The 26,956-nt window shown below is 48.4% G+C and overlaps 1 protein-coding gene across 4 annotated transcripts in view; it reads right to left on the bottom strand.

The window, feature by feature from the left end:
- Window positions 1-26,956, bottom strand: part of ARHGEF11 (Rho guanine nucleotide exchange factor 11) — a 106,596-nt gene that overhangs the window by 22,629 nt on the left and 57,011 nt on the right. For 2 of the 4 annotated variants that reach the window (XM_056123812.1, XM_056123810.1), the window contains 14 exons: window positions 26,383-26,397; window positions 25,963-26,051; window positions 24,887-24,985; window positions 21,292-21,341; window positions 20,721-20,778; window positions 18,722-18,900; window positions 17,758-17,829; window positions 9,720-9,839; window positions 8,242-8,281; window positions 7,785-7,861; window positions 6,244-6,381; window positions 3,072-3,146; window positions 2,806-2,907; window positions 1,702-1,800 (listed from right to left, as the gene is read on the bottom strand). In XM_056123812.1, the coding sequence (XP_055979787.1) occupies window positions 1,702-1,800; window positions 2,806-2,907; window positions 3,072-3,146; window positions 6,244-6,381; window positions 7,785-7,861; window positions 8,242-8,281; window positions 9,720-9,839; window positions 17,758-17,829; window positions 18,722-18,900; window positions 20,721-20,778; window positions 21,292-21,341; window positions 24,887-24,985; window positions 25,963-26,051; window positions 26,383-26,397 (1,213 nt within the window). The remainder of the gene's footprint in view (window positions 1-1,701; window positions 1,801-2,805; window positions 2,908-3,071; window positions 3,147-6,243; window positions 6,382-7,784; window positions 7,862-8,241; window positions 8,282-9,719; window positions 9,840-17,757; window positions 17,830-18,721; window positions 18,901-20,720; window positions 20,779-21,291; window positions 21,342-24,886; window positions 24,986-25,962; window positions 26,052-26,382; window positions 26,398-26,956) is intronic. The other 2 variants (XM_056123813.1, XM_056123811.1) reach the window with 1 other exon arrangement.

Consider the following 26,956-nt stretch of genomic DNA (forward strand, 5'->3'; position numbering starts at 1 on the left):
ACCCGGCTGGCCTCTAAGCTATGGAGTAGTCCTCCTGGTGTTGATCTCAGCTATTCTTGGGTATTAATCTCCTATTTTGTTATCTTATATCCCCCCCAGATGAATACAATCTTTCTATGTCTATCCCTCTCTTTGACTCATTTCGCTTAGCATGATACTTTCCATATTGTACCACTTGTATGTAAAGTTCATGACTTCATCTTTTCTAAGAGCTACATAGTACTCCATTGTGTAGATGTACCAAAGTTTCTTTAACCAGTCATCTGTTCTTGGGCACTCAGGTCTCTTCCAGTTTCTGGCTACTGTAAAGAGTGCTGCAATGAACAAACAAGTGCAGATGTCACTTCGGCTACACATTTTTGCCTCTCTGGGATATATTCCCAGGAGTGGTATAGCTGGGTCAAATGGACCTCCCCTTATTTCTAAGGGAAAATGGAGCCATCTAGGTGACACAGGGTCTGGATTTTGTGTCCTGAGTTCCTGATGGCTGGGGTCAAGGGTACCCCATAACAACAGGAGTGACTGACAGCTTTCTTCTTTCTTGGGGGTCGGGCAGTGGAGTGGCTCAGGCCATACCCAGCACTATTTAAGGGCAACACTAGGCTCTGTGCTCAGAGAGCACTTTTTTTTTTAATGGAATCACCGTGAATTAAAAAAGTTATGGGGCTGGAGCACTGCAGGTAGGGTGTTCGCCTTGCACACGGCCAACCCGGGTTTAATTCCCAGCATCCCATATGGTTCCCCTGAGCACCACCAGGAGTAATTCCTAAGTGCATGAGCCAGGAGTAACCCCTGTGCACTGCCGGGTGTGACCCAAAAAGAAAAAAAAATAGTTATTCATGATTGAGTTCCAGGTGTACAATGTTCCAACACCCGTCCCTTCTCCAGTGTTCACTTCCATTCACCCATGCCACCATGATCATTCCTCATGGTGCTTGGGATTGAACCTGGGTCAGCACTGTGTGCAAGGCACCCAGGCTTTACTCCTAGTACTGTCTCTTCAGCACCCCACTTTCTTCTTTTTTTTTTGAGTCACACTCTGGTGCTTAGGGGAGCTGAACTTGGGCTCCTCATGCAAAACCCGTGCTCGGCCCTCTTGAGCTCGCCCTCTGGCCCCAGTCCAATCATCTTACTCAAGAACTCACTGGAGCAAATGGCAGAATATTATATTGTTTGGGAGAAGGAGCCCTCCCAGGAGGTGCTCAGGGCACTCGGGGACAACTCCCAAAGGTACCTGGCCTGACCATGTGGGCTGGACAAGGTCAATGCTTGAGCCTGGGGTTAAGGCATGGCTTGAGCAGCAGTGCTGGGGGCCAGCCAGGCCTACTGCAGCGGTGCTTGGGGGTGAGTGTGAGGTACCTGGGATCGAACTCAGGTGCCAGGCCTCTAAGAAGTTCAAAGAAAATAAACTTGTATATATTCTATCTGGGCTGGAGCGATAGCACAGCGGGTAGGGCGTTTGCCTTGCACGCGGCCAACCTGGGTTTGATTCCTCCGTCCCTCTCAGAGAGCCCAGCAAGCTACTGAGAATATCTTGCCTGCAAAGGAAAGCCTGGCAAGCTACCTGTGACGTATTCGATATGCCCAAAACAGTAAGAAGACTCACAATTTGTTGTGAGACATTACTGGTGCCCACTCGAGCAAATTGATGAACAATTGGAGGACAGTGAACATATTCATTCCAATGTGTGATGGTCTTACCGCATTTTTCTCTAGGAAAATATTCCAGATGTCCTTTCCCAAGCTTCGTGACTCCTTGGGGTTTGTCTGCTGATAAACTTCTGCACACAAGTAAAAAAGCTAAGAGGAGACGAAAGGGGTTAGAGTGGTTGCTGCTCCTCCAAGCAGCGATTTCACCTCCCAGCCCTGGCATGGGGACAAGCAACAGTGTCGAGGCATGATTGTTGCTGGCACACTGACAGGTGCCTCTTACACCTGCTGGGTAGAATGCAGCTTCAGCCTCCACTGGGAAAGACGCTAACCATCCCACAGGCTCACAACCATACCACGACAGACAACCCCATACCCATGCATGCAAAACGTCAGTGCTAAAGCGAGTGACTCAGAAATCAATACTTCAAGGACACTCAGCCTTGCACTCCCACATACGCCCACACCCACCCACACACTTTCAACACAGTCTAGTGTTCTCTAATTTTTTTAATACATTGTTCTCTAAGGTCCCTATTTTATTTCTCTTTGTGACAAGCATGTTTTCAATCAAGGAAAGCTCCTGAGACAGCAGAACAAATACCTGTGGATACTGATTCTGACTTTTTTTAAAGAGCAGTATCCTGAGAAGGGAAAACCAGCCCCTGAAGAACAAACCCCGCTTTCTCCTTCCTCTCCCTTCCCGTTCAAGGAGCAGGCAGGCCGCCAGCTCTAAGCTATGTCCCTAGGCAGACTGGCCTCTGTTCCCCACATCCCTTCTGTCATCACCTGCAGATCTAAGACCCTTCAGTGCCTTGTCACCTGGCCAAGCTTTCTGTAGTAACATAGTATTCTGCCACTCTCAACTACCCAGAGTCAGTTGCATCTAGCATCCTTCAAAAGCTCTAGAAAGCCTATCTCTGAGCTGAGGAGGGATACGTTCCTGGCCTGGCTCTTCCTGCTCCTCATCTGACCAAGGTGATTATCAGGAAGATCCCTTCTACCCAGGTAACATCTTTTCTATTCAGTCTCTGTCGGAGACAACTGCCAGTGCCTCAGCAGCTGCCTTACAATGTCCAGTGAGCAAGGCTGGGTGCTGGAGCTTCTCCCTGCTGGTCTCAAGTGGACACTCTATCAAGACCGACACAGACTCACCAGCGGGCTGGGGTCAGCTTGAGAGAAGATGTACCGCAGAAAAACGCCCAAGTGAGCTGGCCGGGATTTAAGTTTCTCAAGATCCTGGAATATGATGTCACTCTGGAAGGCAGAAGAACAGGGACGACTGAGGGGCACAGAGGAAGCATCCCGCCTGCTGTGGCCTGGGTCCCACTGCCTCTTAGGGTTCACCAGGGCGGCCACCGTCCCATCTCCCCAACAACGGTGGTGAGAATGACAAGGGGAGAAAACCAGGAAGCCATTACCTCGTTGTTGAAATAACCCGGGTCATAATCTTCTTCTGGGCCAATGATTAAAGGCTTTGGGCTTTGCTCTGCACCCTGGAGAGAAAGGTCAGATCAGAAGAAAGGCTGGTGCTTCAGCAGTGCTTCAGAGCAACTCTGCCTTTACCTGGAGCCACACGGGTGTGCTGACTCTCTGTGTCCACTGGGCATCTCCAAGAACAGAAATGGGGACCTTGTTTGCCGGAAGCCAGCACTTCTGGGTGGGGCAGAGGAGCCCGCTCACAGGGACGCGGGTGAGAAGAGAGCATATCTCTTCCTGTTTGCGAAAGTTCTGGGAGTGTCACCTAACAGTGCAACATCTCACCACACCTCCTGATCTTCGGAGTCGGGGTGTCCATGCCTGCACACACTCCTCAGTCCAGTGCCCACCATGCGGTGCTTCCTAGGGAGGGCCTGGCAGTCTGCCTCCACTGAGGAGCTCAGAAGCCCAGCTCTGCCTCTCCGAGCAAAATGAGTGATGCTTCTCCAACCTCTCTATCCCACCACTGCCTACTGGGGTCTTTTCCCTTCCCTGGGTGTGGGTTTTATGAGCCCCCAGGTAGGTCAGGCACCTACCTGGCACAGGGGAAGCATTCGCTCTGCACTGACTAGTCAGATGCTTCCCTGGACAAGGCTTCTCCTAGGGGTCTCTGAGCTTTCCAAGTGCAGCGACGAGCTTCTGTCCAATGGCATCCTCCAACTTCTCTCTCTCAAGGTGCTTTTCCCCACACCTCCTCCCTGATACTTGGTTCTGGTTATTTTTAGATTCTATGCCCAGAATCACTGACTCACAGAATGAGAAAGACCCAGAAGGCATCAGACTCCAACACTTAATTAAATATCTGGTCCAGAGTGACAAAACCAGGCCCTGGGTGCTGGGTCTGTAGTGCTCAGACACAGCTGAGGGCTCCTCTCTTCCAAGACACTCTACATGCTGAATTTCTCTCTCTCTCTGAGCCCTCCTCAGTGTTGCTCAGGGCATACTCTTGGATTTTTGCTCAGGGACCACATCTGACAGGACTGAGGGAATACTGTGGGGTATCAGGGATTAAACCTGGGTCTCTCTGGCCCAACTCTCTTAATCTTTTGAGATTTGAATCCTGAAGAGGCAGAATCACCAGCTCTTTTCAGTTCTCGGGTGAAGCTTGAAAGCACTAGGTTATTGCTTAATTAAGAATGAGCGGGAAAAAAAAAGTCTTTACAAAATATATAGCTTTACTAGTTAGAAAGTAGAATATGGGGTGAGTGGGCGAAATCACATGCTTTGTTTAGCATCACATGACAGTGATCCGTGAGCACTGAGCCAGAAGTTGGTCCTGAGCACTGTTTAGGTGTGGCTCTCTCCCCTCCCCACCAAACAAAACAAAACAAAAGCAGGGTTGGGGAAGATAATACAGCAGGTAGGATACTTGCCATACACATGGCCGACCCAGGTTCAATCCCCAGTACCCCATATGGGCCCCTGATGCCTGCCAGGAGTAAGCCCTGATACTGCTGAGTGTGACCCCCTTCCTCCCAAAAAAGTCCCACAGAAAAACAACCAACCAAATAAACAAAAAACCCCAACCAAAAAACAAAAATTCAGATTCAAAGGAGGAAATGAAGAACACTGATTAGCCAGCCAAAGGCAAATGTCCCTTAAGAACAATATGTGGATGGAATACTATGCAGCTGTTAGAAAAGATGAAGTCATGAAATTTGCATAGAAGTGGTTCTACATGGAAAGTATCATGCTAAGTGAAACGAGTCAGAAAGAGAGGAGAGGGGCAGTCACAGAAAGATTGCACTCATCTGTGGAATATAAAGTAACAGAATGGGAGACTAACACCCAAGGAATAGTTGAGATAAGTACCAGGAAGTTTGCTCCATGGCTTGGAAGTTGGCAGCACATGCCGGGGGAAAAGGCAGCTCAGATAGAGAAGGAAACATCAAGTAAAGGCTGTTTGGAGGATCTGCTCGGGATGGGAGATGCATGCTGAAAATGGACTATAGACCGAACATGATGGCCACGCAATACCTCTATTGCAAATCACAACACCCTAAAGGAAAGAGAGAGCAAAAGGGAATGCCCTGCCACAGAGGTGGGGTGGGGGTGGGGGGTGAGGGGTAAGGGGGTGGGAGGGCTACTGGGATCAGTGGTGGTGGAAAGTGGGCACTGGTGGAGGGATGGGTACTTGATCACTGTATAATTGAAACCCAAGCATGAAAGTTTGTAAGTCTACAACTGTACCTCATGGTGTTTCACTAATAAAAATTAAAAACAAAAACAAGATGTGGGCGAGGAGGAATGGTGTTTTGGTTTAGAGTATCCACCTTGCGAGGGCATGGTTGTGAGTTCAAATCCCTAGAGCCCCACTTATGCTGAGCATGATCCTGGCTGCTTGGCAGTTTGCACTTCCTAGGATGTGAGAGCACCAGAGAGGTGTGTGACCTAGTGAGCGCTGCAACTAAACAGATACAGAGTGTCATGGCGAGGAAGCGTGACCCCCCCCCCAGCTGGCATGTGTGTGAGCACCCTATAGCACGCATGAGCCCTGTAAGTAGAGCATGCGCCCCAGGAAGCATAAGTGCCAGAACCGCAGGCAGTAACCTAGCTTGTGAGTGACAGGGACAGGTAACTTCTGAGCTCTCAGGCAAAGCCTAGATTCTCTGTAAGTTTTCTGCGCAGAGCCCAGATCTGCCCTGTTGGAAGTGTTAATGACTTCTGCTGCCCACTCGAGTGAGCAATGACACTCAAACGTGATCTGCAGGGCCTGAGAGCTTCTTGGACGGGCCCTTCAACTGGAGGAAACTGGTCAGGAGAGAACTACATTGCCACTGGGCTGTGGAGTACTAACACCTTGTTTAAAAGAACTCTGCTAAAATGAGAAACTGCAGGAAGGAAATGTGGAGTTGACATGGAGAAACACGGAACAGACCCTGCAGACATGGTCTTACATGGTCAGACATGGAGCAGCTCACAGTGCCACGGATGTCACCTCCGCACAGCAACTGGTGAAAAACGCCTGGCCTTGCTTTTGGGTAGCTGTTCACACCTTGTGTGCCTTTTGCTATTTGTGCTCTGGGTGTCTGGCGCAAAACAAGTTCAGCTGCTTATTTCCTTCCAGTGCAGTGGCTCTGGGACAGGAACTGTAGCTGGCGCCGGCTCACTCACCTGGTCGCTGGTGTGGGGGACAGGCGCATCTGAGCCCTGCCGCCTATGGTGCTGGGCCACCCGGGCCATGATCACAGGGGACGTCCGGGGGCTGTCCAGCCTGGGGTCTGACAGGACTGAGTTCCGATTCATCAAGGTCTAGAGAAATGGAGAGATTCATGAGAAAGAAACTCATTCAGAGTGCTCAGTTCACCTCCCAGTGACGGCCACACTCAACTCTCAAGGAACCTAAGACTTCTCAGTGCCTGGAGCAATCTTAAGCTCATTCTTTCTCACAACAACCCCAAGAGGTCATTACTATTACTCCTCCCACTTTGCACATGAGGACATACTGGGAAAGGTTATGGGATCAGCAGGAAGGTGGAACAGCTAAGAATGTGGTGCACCCTGGGCTTAACTCCAGCCTCCAGCCTCTAGGACAAAGCTCTGTTGCCTCCTGGAGGTCCAGTCCTGGGATAATGACTCGAGTGCCCCCCACCCCCTGCACCCCAGGAAACTTTCCCACAGAGGGACCCTTCCATTTACATTCATCATCATCCCCTGAACAGACAGGCCTTTAAGGAACACAATGAACTACTGTGTAAGTTAGATTTTAACTACTTAGTCACAAATTTAATTAACCTGGTTAAATAAATATTTTGTTATTGTTCCTTCTTTCAGGGATTTTTTTTTTTTTTGCTTTTTGGGTCACACCCGGCGATGCTCAGGGGTTCCTCCTGGCTCATGCACTCAGGAATTACTCCTGGCGGTGCTCGGGGGACCATATGGGATGCTGGGGATCGAATCAGGGTCGGCCATGTTGGCTGCGTGCAAGGCAAATGCCCTACCCGCCGTGCTATCGCTCCAGTCCCTCAGGGATTTTTTTCTGGGGACTCTCTCTCTCTCTCTCTCTTTCTCACACACACACACAGAGTCTCTCTCACACACACACGCACATACTCACACTCACTCACTCAGGGGTTACTCCTGGCTCTGTACTCAGGAATTACTTTTGGTAGTGCTTGGGGTACCATATGGGATGCCAGGGATTGAATCCAGGTCAGCTGCGTGCAAGGCAAGTACAATACTACCCACTGTATTATTGCTCTGGCCCATCATGGGTTCATTTTCTGTATCTGCAATTTATATATATGAATGGAAAACAACTGGAAGTGAGATCCTTCTTTGCCACTATAGAAAAGATGACACGTTCAAATACAAAAGGCCAGGAGGTACAGGGCAAGAGACTGATTAGAGCAGAGTCTGCATACAGATGGGCCTGTGTGGTCAGGAAGAACCATGTCTCAGAGGCTCTCAAGGCACCCAGATGGCCAGGGTGTGTGACCATCCAGGTGCTGCCCTGCGACCTGACTCTAAGGACAACCTGAGGTGCTAGTGCAGGAGCCAGGCTGTGGGTCTCTATACGCAGTAGTTACCTGGGAGCCCTGTTTGGGAACCCAGAACACAGTGACTAGACTCTTGCCCACAGATGGCAGGTGGAGGCTATGGTGCACCTGGTGAACACGCAGAGTGTCTGTGGGGTTTACCCTCCTGGCACTCACCTCAGTGAGGGAAGGAAAGCGCTCGGTCCCGGAGTCCAGGCCGCTGTCCCCCTCCTGGGAATCCAGGGAGAGTTGGCCTGAGAAGGAAACAGCTTACACAGTGGGGAAGGTACTGAGACCCACGGGAATGAAGGACCATGATTCGGGGCACCCCTCCACCTACCCTAACTCCCATCAAACTCCTATCCATCTTCTCCTCTGGACCCCTCAGTGCCAGGTGGTCTGGGCACCATCACCCCACCTCCTACCCCTGCTACCGACCCAGTGTACTGGTTCCCTGCTTACTCCTATTGACTCAGAGGTGCCTGATTTACCTGGGCGTGCCAGGCCTTCCTCTACTCTACAGAGGGCGGTACAGATCATTGTCTTTTCCCAAATCTACCTCATGGGGAGTGTACAGAACATAAAGAAACCCAGATAGAGCTATGCCAGCACAAAAGGAATGACAGGAACATACCTTCTCTCTGGCTGGTATCACCATATAGAGGAATGACATCCTAAAAAAAAAAAAAAAAGAAAGGTCCAGAGGGTGGGAAAAGCAGCAGGAAACTCTCCCCAGTGGTTTCCTTCCTCCCACTGACCCTTCTCCTGTCTTAGCAGCCGTGGCCTCTTTGGCATCATTGCCTGGAAAATGTGGCTCCAGAAGTGCTACCCTTTGCATGTCCCATGGGAGGGGCACAGAGAGGCCCAATGGTGAGAGGAGGGTGCTGGACCAGCAGGACCACTGTAGAGTCCTTAGGGTCAGTGCCCTGGGTGGAGACCACTTGTGGCCGAGGGTTGGATGGAGGTTGGAGAGGGCCACTGGGGCTGGCCGAGGGCTGATGACTAGTCAGTCAGCACAGAGGCACCTGCTGCCGGGACTTCACTCCATCCCTCACTTAGTCTTTCAACGATTTTGAGGGAGCAGGGCACTTCCATGTCACAACTGAGCATCATGCCCTCGAGAGCTTGAGCGATGCCAAGCTACTCAGCAGGGAAATGCGCGCTCCAGGGCTGACAGATTCCAGGCCCAATCTCTGAGCCACTCTACCCCACAGGCAGTTGGCACACGGACACTCAGGGAACAGCAGCAGCAGCAGCCCCACCCAAGCCCGCTGCTGAGGACACTTCCACCCTCAGTCACCCCATCAAAGGCACAGAACCCCGCACCTCTGAGGGACCTGGAGCTCTGAGCACCGGCCGCGTATCAGAGTGACGGTGTGACTCCAGAAGGTCCAAGTCCTGTCACCCATGGGACCCTGAGCAGCTCTTCAGAAAGGAAACCACGTGACTCATTAGCCCGCGTTTCCTAGACATTTCTGATCAGGCTATTCTACAAAAGAAAGTAGACAATCCTGAAATAATCTCTACTGGCTTTGGCAAATACTAATTCTTAGAGCCCTTTGAGTTTCTGGAGTTCCTTAACTGCCCAAAGAACTAGGGCCCGATGGAGATAAGGCAGATGCAAGAACAAAGTCCCTCCTGGAAGAGATAAGGCACTGCGCTCTCCCTGAGTGATCTGCAGGGTGGGTCTCCCTGGGTCAGCTGCAGCGGCGGGTCCCAACACCCAGCACTGCGGGTCCTTAACCTGGGCTGACTACAGGAGGGAGAGGAGACAGAAAAAGCTACCAGATGACCGAGAAAACACACATAAAACCAAATGTCAGTGAGGAGGACAAGACCCAAGAGGAAATGGGTAAATAGGAGACTAAAGCCAACAGTCAGGTTCATTCCTTATTTCTCTTCCCACTGCAATTGGAAGCCGGCAGAGAGCAGGAAATTGACCTTTTCTTTCTCTTTCAGGTCGGGGGTTGGGCTGGCATCCCACCTCTCTGGGCCTGTACACAAACAGCCACTGGCTGACTCAGTTTCTCTGTAAAACACTAATCATTTGCTAGCTGGAGTACCCCCAGGCACTGCCCTGGGATTCATGGAGCTGTGGCTGCCATCACTCACCACTAAGCCACCAGTCTCCTGCTGGATCTTCAGCTGTAATTGGGACACTCGTCTCCGGGCACCTTCGATCTGCTCTTCCAGCAGGCTGGCGGGGTTCCGGTTATACACCTCACAGAAATGCTGGGGTGTGCGGGGTGGGGGAAGGGAGAAGGCAGAAGGGCTGGTTAGTAGAGAGCAGACGATTCACAGGTGGGGAGAACAGGCAGCTGCCTGCCCCAAAACACAAAGGTCAGAGAGGAGAGTCCAGCCTGGAGCAGATGCACATCGTTTCACCATTGTTTAGCAGCGCAAAGAGGTGTCAACGGAGGAAGCAGGACACAGGAGGTGACTGGAAAAAGACACAAGGGGAGGCCTGTCCTAACTAGACCTGGACTGCCATGACGCGGGCACTCAAGTGCTTGAGACTGAGGGGGCTGTTCAGACCACCGCAAAATAAGCACCAAAGAGGAAGCGAACTCATGCAAGAAGCACCCGGGGCAAGAGGATCAAGCCTGACTCAGGAGCCCAGCACCTCCTCCCCTGGCCCAGGCTCAGCATGTGTGTGCAGACCCTGAGGCCTGGCTTGGGATTCCACCTGTGAGGAGACCAGAGCAAGCTCCACACTCCCTGATGGATAAGATGGAGGTGACAGTACCTGCCTCCTGGGACGGCTGTGAGACCCGGAAGTGGATTATGTTCGGGCCAATTATCACCCCATACACGGCAGCTATTGTTCGACTACAGAAGGAAGCGCTTACTATTGCTGGTTGGTTAATAGTTAAATAAAAGTTGCTGCAGATATTATGGCAGCTCCTCTGGGGCCTCGGAGCTAGCCGACAACCTTCCGTTACAAACTCCTCACCCTGAGTGTTAAAACCTCTTGCGAGTCTAGCAACTCCCTAATCCTTCCCTCAGTCTGGCAGGCAGCACCATCTGTAAGAACTTTCTCAACCTGGCGCTCCCTTGCAGACTCATTCTCCACATCTCACTCTATTTTGGGGGAGGGCCACACCTGGCGGTGCTCAGGGGTTCCTCCTGGCTCTGCGCTCAGGGCTCACTCCTGGTGGGCTTAGAGGACCATATGGGGTGCTGGGAATCAAACCCAGCCTGGCTACACACAAGGCAAATCCCCTACCCACTGTACTGTAGCTCCAGTTCCAACGTCTCAATTTTTTACAGGGTTAACATCCCAACTCTCTGTGGCTCATTTCGGCAGATGTGTGTCTCTTCTCTAATGGCTCCTTTCCCTCATCCACCGCCCCCCCCCCCCCACCCCTTTCCTGTCTTAAAAACCACCATCACCGCAAACCCTCCTCGTCAACTGATTCCTCTTCAAGCTGCTTTTCTCCCTCCTTTCCGTGTCTGCCTTCCAGCCACTCCTTAGCAGACACAATAGCGCTCCTCCCCCTCCTTCAAAGACTGAAATGACCTCACGGCCAAGTTCAATGGTCGCTTCTGAGTCTCAACTCTCCCGACTTTCCCAAAGTCCTCCTCAAGATGGTCTCTGACTTCCTCACTCTTCACACGCTTGGGTCTCACGGTTGGTGGCCTCCCTCCAACTGTGGCTGGCTTCCCATTGCTCTCTTCACAAGCAAAATTCACCTCCACACACCCTCTAGGGAGTTGGTGTACGCCTGGCCTTGAGTCAGCTGGTGCCACAGCTAAATGGAGAGAAGAGGCGCTGGTCATCCTTTAAGGAGTTTTGTCCGAAAGGGAGAAGGATAAAGTGTGAACATAGTGACGGTGGTGTGGAGCTGCGGTTCTCTACTCTCTTCTATGCTTGGAGCCCTGAGAAGTATTGTCTGGTCATCAGTTTCTTTCTTTTTCAAAATTTTATTTTAGTTACCGTGATTTATAATACTACCAATGATTGGGTTTCATGCATACAACGCTCCAACTCTACACCCCTTACCAGAGTGTCCATTTTGCTCCGCTCTCACCTCAAGGTCCCGTTCCCCCACCCCTGCCCCTAGGGACATCCCTCACTCTATCTCCCCTCCATGGCAAGCTCAGTTCCAAAGACCAGTTCAGAATCTGTTGCTTTGGGCTATTTGCCATTTGGGTCACTAAGCTCAATTCTTAGTACTGTGAGAAGTGTCCATATTGTTTTCCCAAAGAGCTGAACCAGCAGTCATTCCACCAGCCGTGGAGAGGGTGCGTTTCCCCCCCACATCCATACCAACACTGGCTGTTTCTGTCCCCTGTGATGTGTGTGAGTCTCACTGCTGTGAGGTGGTGTCTCACTGTTGTCATACTAGCCTTTCTCTAAATGATACAGTACATTTTCCCCCATATACCTACTGACTATCTATATGTCTTCTCTGAGGAAATTTCTATTTGGTCTTCAATTTCAACTACTACATTCATGCCCAGGAGAAGCAAATATATTTCCATTCAGGCTTTACTCCTGGTGTCAGCTCTACGGTTTTCTTATGAGGGTGGGCTATTCAAATGAATGCCCCATTGGCTCTTTAATCTAAGAGTCCCACACTTCAATCACCATGAGTGGAGGTGGGCTCAATTCAGTAAAAAAGCAAAGAAGCCTAGCTAGGAGGTAGAGATATCTCCATCCAATATATTGATCCGGATGGTAATTACCTGAATCATGTATAAGTCAAAGATTAACTGAGTTACACTCTGAGTATTTTTCTGTACTTGTATTCTGTATTCATATTATGCCTCAATTAAGAAAAGAAAAAAGCTAAAAAAAAAAAAAACCCCAAAAAATTCGGTGCTCTCAAAACTGACCTGCATGTCTTCCTCTCAAACCCTGTCCACCCTCTGTCCTGCTGCACGATTCTAATTATTTACCCAGGCTTCCCAAACTTGAGGCTATCTTTCATTATCTCTCCTTCTTAATACCTCTCCCTTCCAGCTACATGTTTTACTGATGATCTCTGAGATAATGCCCACTGCCATCCCCCTCACTCTTGCCCTATCTCTACTTTCCCCATCATCATTTCTTAAAGACAAGAGCAGTCTCTTAACCTGGTTTCCTTGTTGTCAATTTACTTAACATATGTCTCTAAATAACCACTAATATAAGAATACCACTACGCTTGTACTCAAAATCCTTCGATCTGTTCCCAGTGTACTCAGAATAAATTTCAAGGTCATCACTATATCCCAGGCCCAAAGCTTTTCTTCTATAAAACAGAATCTAGCTCCTGAGAACTACTGGGTGTGCAATACCCAAAACAAAACAGAAACAGCTCAGGCATATGATCATTGCATAATTAATTACTCTTTCTTTTGGGATTTCATGATATTAACGCACTAAAAATTATTATTGCTCTATACAGCACACACGCATACACATCACCATTCAGAAATATGTAATTTAGCAATTTATCTAATTTCAGAACATCTCCAACCATACAATAAGAAAGTAGTCATTCCCAACTTATTCCCTCCACCCCCTGGGACCCATTTCTTTATTTCCGGTCTCTATGGATTCACCTATTCAACCATGTACTGGAACCACCCTTCACTTGATATAATGTTCTCAGGGTTCTTCCATGGTAAAGTATCATTATTTGTTTTTGAAAGGATGAATCAAAACGATCTCACTGTATGGATGCATACACTGTTTTTTGCTTGTTCATCAGTGGATGGAATGCTTCCACTTTTTGGTTACTATGGATAATGCTGTTACTAATTTTCATGGGTGTAGATTTTATTTTTTAAAAAACTGAAGCCTTAATTTATTCTACTGTATCAACAACACTCCCCACCATTTTTCTCTCAATATATGACTATTTTTAAAAACTTTTGCAGGGTTAGGAATCAAACCCAGAACCTCACACACGCGAGGGCAGTGCTGTACCACTGAGCCACAGCCACACCTTCAACAACATGTACAGGTTACTGTGTGAACATATGTTTTTAATTCTTTGGGCATATATCTAGAAGTAGAAGTGAGATTTTTTTAACTTTTTGGCCACACCTGGCAATGCTCTGGGGTTACTCCTGCTTCTGCACTCAGGAATCACTTCTGGCAGTGCGAGGGGGACCATATGTGATGCTGGGAATAGAACCCAGGCTGGCCACATGCAAGTAAGTGCCTTACCTACTGTACTATCACTCTGGTCTCCAACTTTGTTTTTCTATGTTTAATATCTTAAAGAACTGCCAAATTGCTGCACACAGTGGCTGCACGACTATATCATCATCCATGGTGGGAACAAATTAGGGCAGTGAATATGTAGACAGAACATAAACAAGTACTTCTCCACATTCTCAACAACAGTGATTTTCTGTAATTTTGTCTGCAGCCATCCTAGTGGGTGTGAAGTGGCAACTCACTTACAGTTCTAATTAGCATCCAACGTTCTAATGACTAAGGATGTTGAAAGTCTTATCCTCTGCTTACCAGTCATCTGCATGTCTACTTTTGAGGTCTATCTAAATCCTCTGCCAAATTTTATTTATTTTTGCTTTTGGGTCACACCTGGGAGTGCTCAGGGCTTACTCTGGCTCTGTGCTTAGGGATCACTCCTGTCAGGGCTCAGGGGATGACGTAGGATGCTAGGAATTGCCACGTACAAAGCAAGTGCCTTATCTCCTATACTCTGGCTCTGGCCCTTGTGCCAATTTTTAAATTGGGCTTTCTGCCTTTTTGCTTTTGAGTTTAGGGGCCTCACCAGTGGCGCTCAGGAGGTTCAGAGTCTCACCAATGATTCTTGGTCAACTTGCCTGGTGGTTCAATGCAAGGGCCAGGGGATACGATGCTGCTTGGGCTCTGGTGCCAGGGATACCTTAGGAGTAATGCGGTGGGGTGAGGGTAGGGTGGTACAGGGCTATGACCAATGGTGCTTGGGGATTACGTTGTGTTGGGGGCTGAACTGCTGCACTATCTCCTGGTCTCTTAGTATTCTGGTTTTTGAACCATACCTGGCTGTGCTCAGGACTTACTCCTGGCTATGTGCTAAGGGATCACTCCCATGCACATAGCCTCTTGAAGTATCTCTATGATGCAGTCCTGCTCAGGGGACATCTGGGGTGCCAGGGATCAAACCTGGGTCAGCTGCATACAAGGCAAGTGCCCTGATTACTGTACTATCTCTTAGGTGTTGTGGCCCCTTTCTTTCTGAGTTTTAAGAGGAGTTCTTCATAGATTTTGGCTCTGGACCCTTACATTTTGAGTTAGACAACTGTTCTGTGAATCAGCTGCCTTTACTTTCTGGATGTTTTCTGACAAATACAAGGCTTTAATGTTAAGGAATCTCATTTGCTTTTTCTGGATTGTTTATGCTTTTGGCGCCATTTCTTCCGAAACACCGCCAAACCCAAGGTTACAAAAATATACACCTAAAGTTTCTTCTAAGAGTTTTGTAACTATTAAAATTTGGTCCTTATATTTAAGTCTTTCATTCATTTAAGTTAAATGTTTGTGTTGTGTGTGTGCACGTGCACATGCAGTTTTTGGGTCACACCCAGTGATGCTCAGGGCTTACTCCTGGCTCTGCACTCAGGGATCACTCCTAGTGGTGCTTAGAGACTATATTGGGTAGAGGGGATTGAACAACGGTTGGCTACATACAAGATAAGTGCCCTATCTGCTGTACTATCTCTCCAGCTCTATTAAATTGCTTATTCCATTAAGTATAGATCTGAATTAATTTTTCACAAGTGGCTGTCCACTTGTTCCAGCACTATTTGTTGAAAAATTGTGTTTTCTCCAATGAGGTGTCCTGGCAACTTTATTGAGAATTGATGATAGACATATAGGTATGATGATAGACACAAGAATTTTTGTGTCAGAATTCTATAAGTTTATCTTTACACCAATATCACACTTGATTCTTCTAAGAAATTTTTTCTGTCCCTCTCGGCGAGCCCGGCAAGCTACCAAGAGTATCCCACCCACACAGCAGAGTCTGGCAAGCTCCCGTGAAGTATTCGATATGCCAAAAACAGTAACAACAAGTCTCACAATAGAGATGTTACTGGTGCCCACTCAAGCAAATCGAAGAACAACGGGAGGACAGTGCTACGTTAGTACTTATTGTAGTATAGTACAGTTCCTGCTCAAGGGCCAGCTGAAACACTATCCTATCAAGTGACATTTCTTTCTGTATTTTCTATTATTAATCACTCCCTTATTAATTCCTATTATTAATCACTTCCTATTATTAATCAATCCCTATTATTAATCACTCTTCCTACAAAGTTCTTTACTCTTACCACTTCCTTCTACTCTAATTTTAGCACCCACCCTTATTTAGCAGGGTTTTTTTTTTGGGGGGAGTGGGGTGCATACCCAGTATTGCTTTGGGGCTACTCCCAACTTAGTCCTTGGGGTCACTTCTGGCATACAGGGGATCAAACCAGGCCCATGCATATAGCCCCTTGAGTTGTCTCTGATGCAAAGAAAAATTTTACTGGCAGTACCAGAATTAAACCTAGGGATTCACATATGTAGGGCAGTAGTCCACCCCTGAGTCATATCCCCAGCTCCCCACTAAACTTTAATTATGATGAAAAAAAGAATTCTCTCATCTTTCTCATCTCTGTATAGTACAGAAGCAAAACGAATGTACAGCTTCAATTATAGATATTTGCTGTATTGAAACGCAGGGGTGAGTCATTCACTTCAAGTCACATCTATTATAGAAATTTACCAACTCTCCTTCAGAGAAGTCAATCTTACCTTTTCTAGGCACATCATTCCCTGGGTCTTGAACTCTCTCCATCACCTGTCTGCCAACAATGCCATGACTCTATCAGCTGGCCTGACACTCACACTGTTCCCTTGCTGTTTTCTCCTAATATCCTCCCTTTTTGAGAAATCAATTTCAGCCAACTCTGATTTTCCCCAGTTCTAGTGTTCCTTCTTTTTTGGGTTGGTTTGTTTTTTCCTTTTTTTTGGTTTGTTTTTGGGCCACACTCGACTGTGCCAGGGCATACTCCAGGCTCTGGGCTCAGGGATCACTCCTGGTGGTGCTCAGGGGACCATATGGAGTGCTGGGGATCAAACCTAGGTAATCTTCATGCAAGGCAAACTTTTCTCCTACCCGCTGTACTATCATTCTGATCCTCAATTCGCCTTCATTTTACTATTTCATCACCTGTCTGTATATTCTTTTGGTTTTGGGCCACACCCGGCGATGCTCAGAGGTTACTCCTGGCACCAAACTCAGAATCATTCCTGGCAGGGCTTGGGGAACCATAGGAGATGCCAGGGATTGAACCCATGTTGGCTGTATGGAGGGCAACTGCTCTACCTTCTGTAATATCTTTCCAGTTCCATCATCATTTGTCTATATTTTGACAAAATCCTAATCTACCTTCCAGGAGTTTCATTACTTTATTTGTTTATTATTGAACCACCGTGAGATATAGTTACAAAGCCTTCAAATTTGAGATTCAGCCATACGATGATCGAACATCTATCCCTCTACCAGTGCAAACCTTCCACCACCAATGTCCCCATTACAGCCCCCCTCCCCCCCCCCACCCTGCCAATCCTCACCCTGACTCTATGGTAGACTAGTGCTCAGATATTCTCTTTATTTTGGGGCATTATATTTTGCTAGAATGTTCCCACCACCATTTCAAGACTGCCTTCCAGGGGCAGATGCTAGACCATTTATTTTTTATTGCTCATTTTGCATATCATGAAAGGTCTTGTGGTCACTTACGCGGCTACGTGCTTCTGAAATTCTAAGATTATAAATGGATGGGTTCCAGAGATGTCTCTTTAGGGGGCTATTCCATTTCGGGATTCAATTGGGAGTTTCTGGGCGCGGACTGTTGGTGCGCCAAGATGGAGCCCAGGGGCGGGTTATGGGTGTGACTTTTAGCATCAGGAGTGGGTGGGGAGCTGGGCTGAGACTGTCTGGTTCCACAGTTTCATTACTTGGTCACATCATTGGTCCAATTCTACTTTATTGAACCCCAGTGAACTATGACCATTCTTTCATGATTTGCAAGTTTTCTCCTTCAGTATTTTACTGATGCAACCTGGACAGTGGATAAGCTGTGCCTTCGGCAAACTGCATTGATAAAGTCTTGATTTCATTAAGGCACTGGTGCACTGACATCAGCAGTGACTTACCTGCAACTCCTTTTCCTCCTGCCTCAGCATCTTCCTCAGAATCTGGGTGGCATGCTTCTGCACTTCGGGATCCTAAGAATGGAAAATGTGACATTAGTGAAGTTTGGAGGTCAGCTTAAGAGCTGAATTTTCCTCTTCTAGCTAATTCTTGGGCAAGACCAGCTGTCAAGTAGAGTCAGGATCCTAAGCAGGTTTTGTGTGTAACCAAACTTCTCTCCCTGTTTGCTCTGCCCTTTCCTGCCTGGCCCCTTAGAAAGTGGAACTCCCCCGAAACATTTTGCTCCTTCAAGCAGCCTTCCCCCAGAAAGTCTCCTCCACTCCACCTGTACTCTGTACCTGCATGACACCAACTGGTAAGTTTGAACACGCCTCAGCACATGCCTCGAGGCACGCATGGCGAACATGAGTCCTCCAGACAGGGAAGCTAGGGAGCTCCTCTCAGCCAGAGAACACAGGTCTGCGGCTGGAGGCAAACCCACACAGGCTTGCCTTTATGTGGAGAAACCCCAAGGCACTGACCAACCCTTTATATTTACTTATTTGCTTTTTGGGTCATACCCGACGATGCACAGGGGTTACTCCTGGCTCATGCACTCAGGAATTACTCCTGGGGGTGCTTAGGGGACCATGTGGGATGCTGAGAATCGAACCCAGGTTGGCTATGTGCAAGGCAAACGCCCTACCCTCTGTACTATCACTCTAGCCAACACTTTAATGCAGAGCTTATTCCACTCGCTCTCTGATAGTCTTCATGAATCTTCTGGCTGATCTCTGCTCATCTGCACCAATGACAGATGAAACTTCCTGCCTGGCCCCTTACAGACCACAACTCCCCTTATACATTTTGTTCCTTCAAGCAGTCTTTCTCTCCAGAAAGACTTCCCCCACTTACTGGCACCTGCTTCCTTCCCTAATTAGGACACAGAGGGACAACAGTGAGGAGAGGTGTCAGGAAGATGGTCACCTGCAGTGGTTTGGGTCCTGTGATGCGCTGTGGAGGTGGCAGAGGTGGAGGAGGAGGCGGCGGTGGTATTACAGGGGTGACTCGGGGTGCTCCTGTGGGGGCTGGGTCTTGCTGGAGCCCAGAGACTCCGACAGATGCTGGTGATGAGCCCAGGAGGGTCAGGGCAACATAGGCCCCCGCTGGAGAACAAGACAAGAAGATGCTCACTCAAGTGGTATGTTCTGGAGAGCCAACATTCAAGCGACGAAAGAGGGAGTTCTGGGGCTGGAGACTGGGGTAAGGTGCTGACCCTGCATGTGCTGATTGTCATTTGATCCCAGGCACCTCATGGGGTCCCTTGAGCACTGCCAGGATTCCCAAACACAGAGCAAGGAGCCAGCCCAAATATAAACAAACAAAAATCACAAACAACAAAGAGGAAATTCTTCTCCTTTTTTTGGGGCGGAGATGCTGTTGTTTTCACTTAAGCCACACCTGGTGATGCTCATGGGTTACTCCTGGCTCTACACTCAGAAATTACTCCTGGCAGTTGGGTGCAAACCCAGTTGATCCTATCCAGGTGGTTCTAGCACCCTACCGGCTGTATTATGGCTTTGGGCCTCCCTTCTCCTTTCTTTCAGTTTATAATTCTGTGAATAAAATTCTAAGTTTTGGGGGGTTTGTGTTTGGGTTACACCTGGTGGTACTCAGGGCTTATTCCTGGCTCAGTGCTCAGGGATCACTCCTGTCAAGAGTTCAGGAGACCATATATAGTGCCGAGAATGGAACCTGGTTCAGCTATATGCAAGGGAAGCGCCTAACCCGCTGAATAATCTCTTCAGCCCCTCACTTCAAGTGTTGCCTTCTCATTCTCTGTTACCCCCTTAATCTGCACCAGCTCAAATACTCCTTTCCCTTTTTGTCATGCAGAGACTGCAACCTACACTCTACCCATAAAATGGGTAGCTCTGATATAGGGCTGCCCAACAAACCTCTGCTTTCTCCTTCCTATTGCTAAATTAACACTGTAGCACTGTCCTCCCGTTGTTCATGGATTTGTAGCACTGTAGCACTGTCCTCCCATTGTTCATCACTCAAGCGGGCCATCAACTCAGTCCACAATCTCTGAGGAGACACTATGTATGGAGACAGTTATGTCTCCATTGTGAGACTTGTTGTTACTGTGTTTGGCATATCAAATACATCATGGGTAGCTTGCCAGACTTTGCTGTGTGGGCGAGATACTCTCAGTAGCTTGCCAGGCTCTCCGAGAGGGGCAGAGGAATCGAACCTGGGTCAGCCAGGTCGGCCACATGCAAGGTAAATGCCCTACCGCTGTGGGTTTGATTCCTCTACCCCTCTCGGAGAGCCCGACAAGCTACTGGCAAGCTAAATTAACAAGTCACTATAAAAGCCCTGGCATGCTGTCCGCCTGACACAGAGCAGGCACTCAAATCCCACTCTTCCACTTTCCCCAACCTTTTCATACCCTACTTTTTTTTGGAGAAGGCACACTCTGCAGTGCTCACGGGATATGCAGTGCAGGAGATCTTGCCAATGCAGGGCAAGTGCTTTAATCACTGCACCCCATCCTTTAACTCTTTCCACAACATATGCTCTCTGACTACCTGGTATGACTCAATTGGATCTTCCTGGCTGCAAACAATATGGTTTGGTTTTCCCTCCAAACAAGCAACAAACGAGAAAGAATGTCTGTGAACAGGCGAGAAAGAGTAAATGACACACTAGTGGGAACTGAGCCCGAGACGATATAGTCTACTTTAGAGTGGCAGAGAGAGAGGTTAGGATGAGGAGAGACCAACAGTGACTCCATTTAAATCAGAGTAGGGAGCTGTGGGCCATCAAAGCACATCATTCTGTATTATGGTGAAGAGGAGACTTCAGTGGCATCTCCCACATTTATAAAGGCTCATGGTAGGTGAGACTGTCCTTGGTCTGTCCTCTCCTCCGAACTCATCTGCTCCCCTCCTTTCTTTGTTGTCAGCTCTCTCCAACTCACATTTGATAAGCTTCACCACCTCCAGGTGTGAGCTATTGGTCACCATGGTGCCGTTCACCTGTGGGGGGAACAAATAATATTAAACCACAGTGACGGAAACCTACAAATTCAAAATGCTGCCCGTTAGGAAGCCCCTTTCCAAAGCATTGTAGTCATCTCCGGTCCACTGATCCAGACTCTGTACCGCAGAAGAAAAGTGCCGGATGAAAAGGGCAGAGATTACAGTGGTTGGCCTCAAGATTGACCTTGAGGCCCTGGCAGGACCTCGAGCCATTGAGGATTCCCCTGAGAAACCAAAGGCCTCTGGGTCTAGTCACAGCTTCTGCATTTTATTCATGTCATTAATGACAACACCTGTTCTAAAAGCTGGGCTACTTTAGAATCAGGAAGGGCCTAGTGTAGGGGGCCCAGCAACTCAGTCCACAATCTCTGAGGAGACACTTTGTATTCTGTCACTCCCAAGGTCACCGCCCCCGAGAGCAGCAGCTGGCTGATGGTTGGTACAACAGAAAAGCCTGCAGGATGGACCAAGGCCAGAGCAGGTGGGTGGGCCCTGCCCCCACTCACTCACCTTAATGATCCGGTCACCCTCTTTGACACCGGCTTTCATGGCTGCTCCACCTACGAGGAGAAGGTGTGGTCAGCAGAGCCCAGTGACCTTCCGGGGTTAATCGTGTCTATGCCAATGTCCTGTTAGAGCATGCTGGGTGGACATCCTATTCTGCTAGCAACACAAGTATTTTTAGGATAGAGTATACTATATAAGGCTCCATCTCTTACTCTTTCCTTTACCTGGCCTAGACATTAGGTTTCCAATACCAGGAAAACCAGGCGGGAGAGGCAGGGTCTAGTTCCAGTAGGGGGTATACACTTTATCTGAATGTGTCTGGGTGTGTTTCAAGGTAGGTTATTTCTTATCTAGTGGGAAAAGGGAGTTTATTGTATTAAATATAATTGTTAACAATAACAGTAAAAAAAGGAATAAGGAGAAAGGGCTTAAAACAGGTTTTCACACTGAGGTTCAAGTGCCCTAAGAGGTTTATGAAGATATTCTGGGAGTTCATATCATTAAAGATGCCAATTTTTATTTTCCGTTAAGAGATCTGTTTTAGACTGGGGAGAGTACATGTGGCAACTCAGTGGCCTTGACTCCTGTTACTCCATGTACTGCATGTGGCAGGAGTCAATCCCTAGCACCAAAACAGAACAAACCCAGATTGTTCTAACCTATTTATAATTTCTCCTCTTAAAAGGGATCAGAGTAAAATTGGTTTTGACCAACAAGAGAGTCTCAGCACATGTTCAGCTTTTCCAGATTCTCTCTCAACCAAATTTGAAATTACTTAGGGACCAGTTCAACTTAACCCAAGATGCAGGCCAGAGAGACAGTATGGAAATTAAGGTGCTGGTATTGCATGTGGCTGACCTTGGTTCCATCCCCAATACCATGTATGGTCCTCTAAGCACTGCCAGGGGTCACTCCTGAGCAGAGTGTCAGGACTACTTCCAAAGCACTGCTGGGTGTGGTCAAATCCCCCTCACCTCCAAACTTAAAACAAACTAACAAACGAACAAAATGAACCAACTCAGGATGCATAAGAAACAGGATGTGTAACACTGGGTCGGAGGAGGTCAGCACTTGCCCTGCATGTTTGCCTGAGGTTTGACCCCCACCCCTCCACTTTGCAGACAAGCAAAAACAAAATCCCACTCAAGTTGTTTAGGTTGATGAGAACAATAATTTTCTTGTGTGTAAATTTGCCAAGATTATCATATCATAAAATATGCAAGTTACATTCATCAGGGAAAAACAAAATGCCCATAAAAGTACGTTTATAAGAATTTTCTTTTTTCTTATAGGGACCAGTCCCCACAATGAGGATTGCTTAGGGGCCAGGGCCCTAAGCAGAGCCATCCTTGGCTGTTCTGGGGAACAAACTCAGGGTCCTTTACAAGCTAGTCATGTGCCCAACCACCTGATCTATTACCTCAATCTTTAGAACTTTTTTGTCTTGAAAATGAAAAATTAGGTGGGCCAGAGCAATATGACAGCAGGTAGGGCATTTGCCTTGCACGTGGCTGACCCGGGTTCAATCCCTGGCATCCCATATGGTCTCCCAAGTACCGCTAGGAGTAATTCCTGAGTGAAGAGCCAGGAGTAATCCCTGAGCATCGCTGTGTGTGGCCCAAAGCAAAAAAAAAAAAAAGAGTGAGAGAGCGAGAAATTTAGGCCAGAGCAATAGTACAGTGGGTTGGGTGCTTGCCTTGTATGAAGCTGACAGGGTTTCAATCCCTGGCATCCCATATGGTCCCCTGGGTGCAGAGCCAAGAATAAGCCCTGAGGATCACCAGGTATAACCCCCAAATTAAAAACAAAAAAATTAAAAAAATTAAAGGAAATGAGTGATACAGTGTGAGTAGGTGCTTGCCTTGTATGGGCCCAGGGTTCCATCCCAACGTCGAATATGGTCTCCTGAGCCTACCAGGAACAATCTCTGTGTGCAGAGCATGAGCACTGCTGGGTGTGTCCCGTAAAACAAAACCAAAACAAAACACCCCTCCCCCAAAAGGAAACAAAACCAAAAAACCATGAAGAGACAGGGATGACTACATCTCAGTGTGATTTTCTAATACTGGGACTAAAGCATACTAGTTAAAAAGAAGTACTTGCAAATAGTCTGGAATCCTCTTACACTATCAGAAGTCAAATGTGGAAAGAACTTTATATGAAAGTATAAAATATATGTGTTGAATTAAAAACATTAAGAACTAAATTCTTCAACTAGGGCAGAAGTTCTCCAGCTCTAGTGAGGAGAAAGGCCAGGGGAATATGGTAAGAAGCATATTCTTGGGCCCTTTTGCCGGAAACTGCCTCAATATTTCTTGGGGTGGGGCTGGGAATGGGGGTCCCATCAATCCAGAAACTAGAGGTTCTCATGGAGGCAGAACACGGGCTATCCTGCGAGAATCAGAAAAACTTCTCATCTGGACAGGACAACAACATCTGCTTTGCTGTGATTTCAATGCCAATCCAAACCGAGTCCCTTCCTCTTGCCTCCCCAAACACAAGGCACGCAGACAAGGGCACCAAAGTTCTGATCTGACCACAGACCTCCCTTTTGCGCTTTCTTCCCTGGGCTGGACTCTGCTCTGGGATCAGAGCAGGGGCACTGACCTCAGCCCAACAGGGGGACCCGTGGAGTGTAGCACTGAGGCAGTGCTGGAGCGGAATGGCCCTCCCACCAGCTCTGTCTCACCCTAGTCCGGGAGCCTTGAGAATGGGAGTGTGGCACTGCATGAGTGAGCGTGAAACAACAACCTGCTTCCTGTGCCCTCCCTTGATTCTCTTTCAAGCCAGCTGTGTGGTGCTTCACGTGCCCAAGCCCCATCCACTTGCTCCGTTGCAGGCCACTTCCTTCTTCAAGGATACTGATCTGGACTGTGCCCACCCCTTCTCTGTCTTGAATATCTTCTTAGCTTGGATCACTCAACAACAACCATTCTGCAACCTGGCATGTGACTATGCCTTGAAATGTTAGCAGCTCTTTCATAAGTTACCTTTAGCTTGCTTTGATGCCTACCTTCTCCACACTCCCCTCCTGTAACTTTCCATCCTGCCTCTGTTCTCCACTGCAATTTTGTTTTCCACACTACTCCTGAAATCCCATTTCTCCTAAGAAAAATTTCCATGCTGATCTGAAGGGAAATCAACTAGGCCTTGGATGACAAACTACCCATGCACAGATTTCCAAGCAGCATGGCATCCCATGTCCGACTATGATCCTTTCTCCTTCGGTAATGTCAATTGTCTCTGCAAATGAGGCACTACTTGGTCCAGTGTATCAGCTGTTGCACACTAGGACCATGTGTGTGATGAGCAAAGAGAAGCAGGAAGCAGATTTCTGATTCCTTCACCACTTTTCTGACTGACGGGAGGGGCTGGCGTTGATTCCATGGCTTGGGAGTCTTCCTGCTGCATTTTGAGCTCCCAACAGGGGTGCAGACATCATGTGGGATCCCTAGACATTCTGCACCATGTCTGAGCAGGCAGGGACTCTGACGCTCCAGGGACCTTGCCTGTTCCTGAGGATGTCTAAGAATAAATGCACATTCTTCAAGCTGCATGTTGCTGTGTGCTGTGGTGGCGGGAGGAATGGGACACTCACCTGGCCGCACGGACTGCACCAGAACGATGCGGTCCCCACAGACTGTGAAGCCAAAGCCATGCTGGTCTTTCTGGATGATGACACAGCGTTGAACAAGACCTGGTGGGAGGCAGGAGAGAGAAGGAGGAGGCATGTGTACAATGATGCTGAACTGCCACTGCCCACAAACCAAGAGCAACCTGCAAGAGCCCAGGGCTTCTTCCTCCAGGAAGCCCTTGAGGATTAACCACATCTCCAAACTTATCCAATCCACACACTATTAACAGTGAAAAACCTCTCACTGCCACCCACACAGCATACTTTCTGTTTTACAAAAGAAATTACCCTTCTCTAAGTGATAAAACTTGTACAGGTCTGAGTCTTTAGGCTGTGGCAGGTAAGTGTGACCAGAGAAGGGGCAGAGCCAAGTCCAAAGCATTTCCCCAAGACTGAAAATGACAGAGAGGTAGCCCTAAACCATGCCTAGGTCTAGACATGTGACTGCAAGTTTTTCTGTTTATTTGTGTCCAATGACTGTGACAGGTGAGACCCGGATAGCTGGCTCTCTGGAGAGCTGGATAACTCACCCAGACACTTGGGACTGGTCCCTTGCCCAATCAAGGTAAATATGAATGGCAAGAGGAAACCCTTTTTTTCACATGTACCTCCAAACACAGTATGTTAAAAAGGGGGGGAGGGAGGGAGGGGGGGCAGAGGGAGGGAGGGAGGGGGAGAGAGAGAGAGAGAGAGAGAGAGAGAGAGAGAGGTCTCTTGTCTGAAGGGTACAGCAACAACATGCATGCCAGGTGCTTGCTGTAAGAGAGAAACCATGAGCTCCTGAGTGAAAACCCACTGGTTCCCAGTCCTAACTCTGCATCTGGCCAGGTTTCTGACCCCTTCAGTGCCTGAGCTTCCTAACTGGTGACACAGAGGGAGAGAGCTTTCTTCCTCCAGCTGGTTCGAGGACTACACAGGCTACTGGACAAGACATATTACAGCACAACTCACACAGCACACACATTCGATTAAAGGCTGGTAGGTACCTACAGCAGAGTGATGTGTGCATGTGTTTGCGGGTGAAAGGCCCAGAAGGTTACCTGCTGCCTCAGAGATGTCAGAGGGCTGGCGCTGGTGGGAAGGGGACTTGCGTTCAGGTGCCGAGTCTCCCAACGACAGGCTACTTAACCTGCAGGAGTAAGAAAAAGCACATGGGTGAGTTGGGAAGGGGGCTGGGAGTAGCCATGGTGTCAAAGAAAGCTCTGTCTAAAGGGGTCCCTGGGTCTTGGGTAACACACGAGATCCACCCTCTTCCGTAAACTGCTCAGCCTGATGGGTGATTTCACCATATCTACGCTGCTACCACCACCACCTATCTGAAATCCTAGGCTGGCAGGGCTACCTTGAGCTCGTTAACGGCCAGCGAGGCGTGAGAGAAACAGCCCTTCCTGGAGACAGGAGACAAAGAGATACTAGTGACAACAGGATTGGCACGGACACACATGTTTGTTGGGTCTTACCAGGCTGCAATGGGGCTGATGGAACAGAACGTAGCAGCAGAGAGAATGAATGCAAGAAAAAGACAGGGAGAAAACAAACAGCCAGTTAGTTTGGGGCAGAGATTTGGAAAGGAAGGGGAGGCGGGAGGGCGAGGACACAGCGGGTCAAAAACACAGGCCTGCATGGACAGAGCAGAGATGCGGTGACCACAACAGCCAACCCCCCACATCAGCACCATCTCTTTGCTCCCCTCCAGAGGCCACCAGACTCGGCAACCAGTCTGTTGGGTGACTGACAATTTGTACACTTTTCTAGTAATGTTATGGCTGAGGCCCTGAAATCCGTTTCCTGTGTGGGTGCCACAGGGAGAACAGGGATTAGTAGGAGTTCACACACCATTCAGCCCTAGTTCCATAGCCAGTCTGGGATGCCTTACAGAGAAACTAAGACCCTACAGCCTTGGGGTACCACGGATCCCCCAACCAGGTTTGTCATTTGTTCTCCTCATTAATGGGTCCTCAGCAACAAAAAAAAGTTCAAATGGCTACTTTGTCTCTCCTTTTAGGAAAGTCTAGAAACTGTAAGTCCCTAATC

This window comes from Sorex fumeus, unplaced genomic scaffold, assembly GCF_029834395.1.
Source record: "Sorex fumeus unplaced genomic scaffold, SorFum_2.1 ptg000047l, whole genome shotgun sequence".
NCBI classification, from domain to species: Eukaryota; Metazoa; Chordata; class Mammalia; order Eulipotyphla; family Soricidae; genus Sorex; species Sorex fumeus.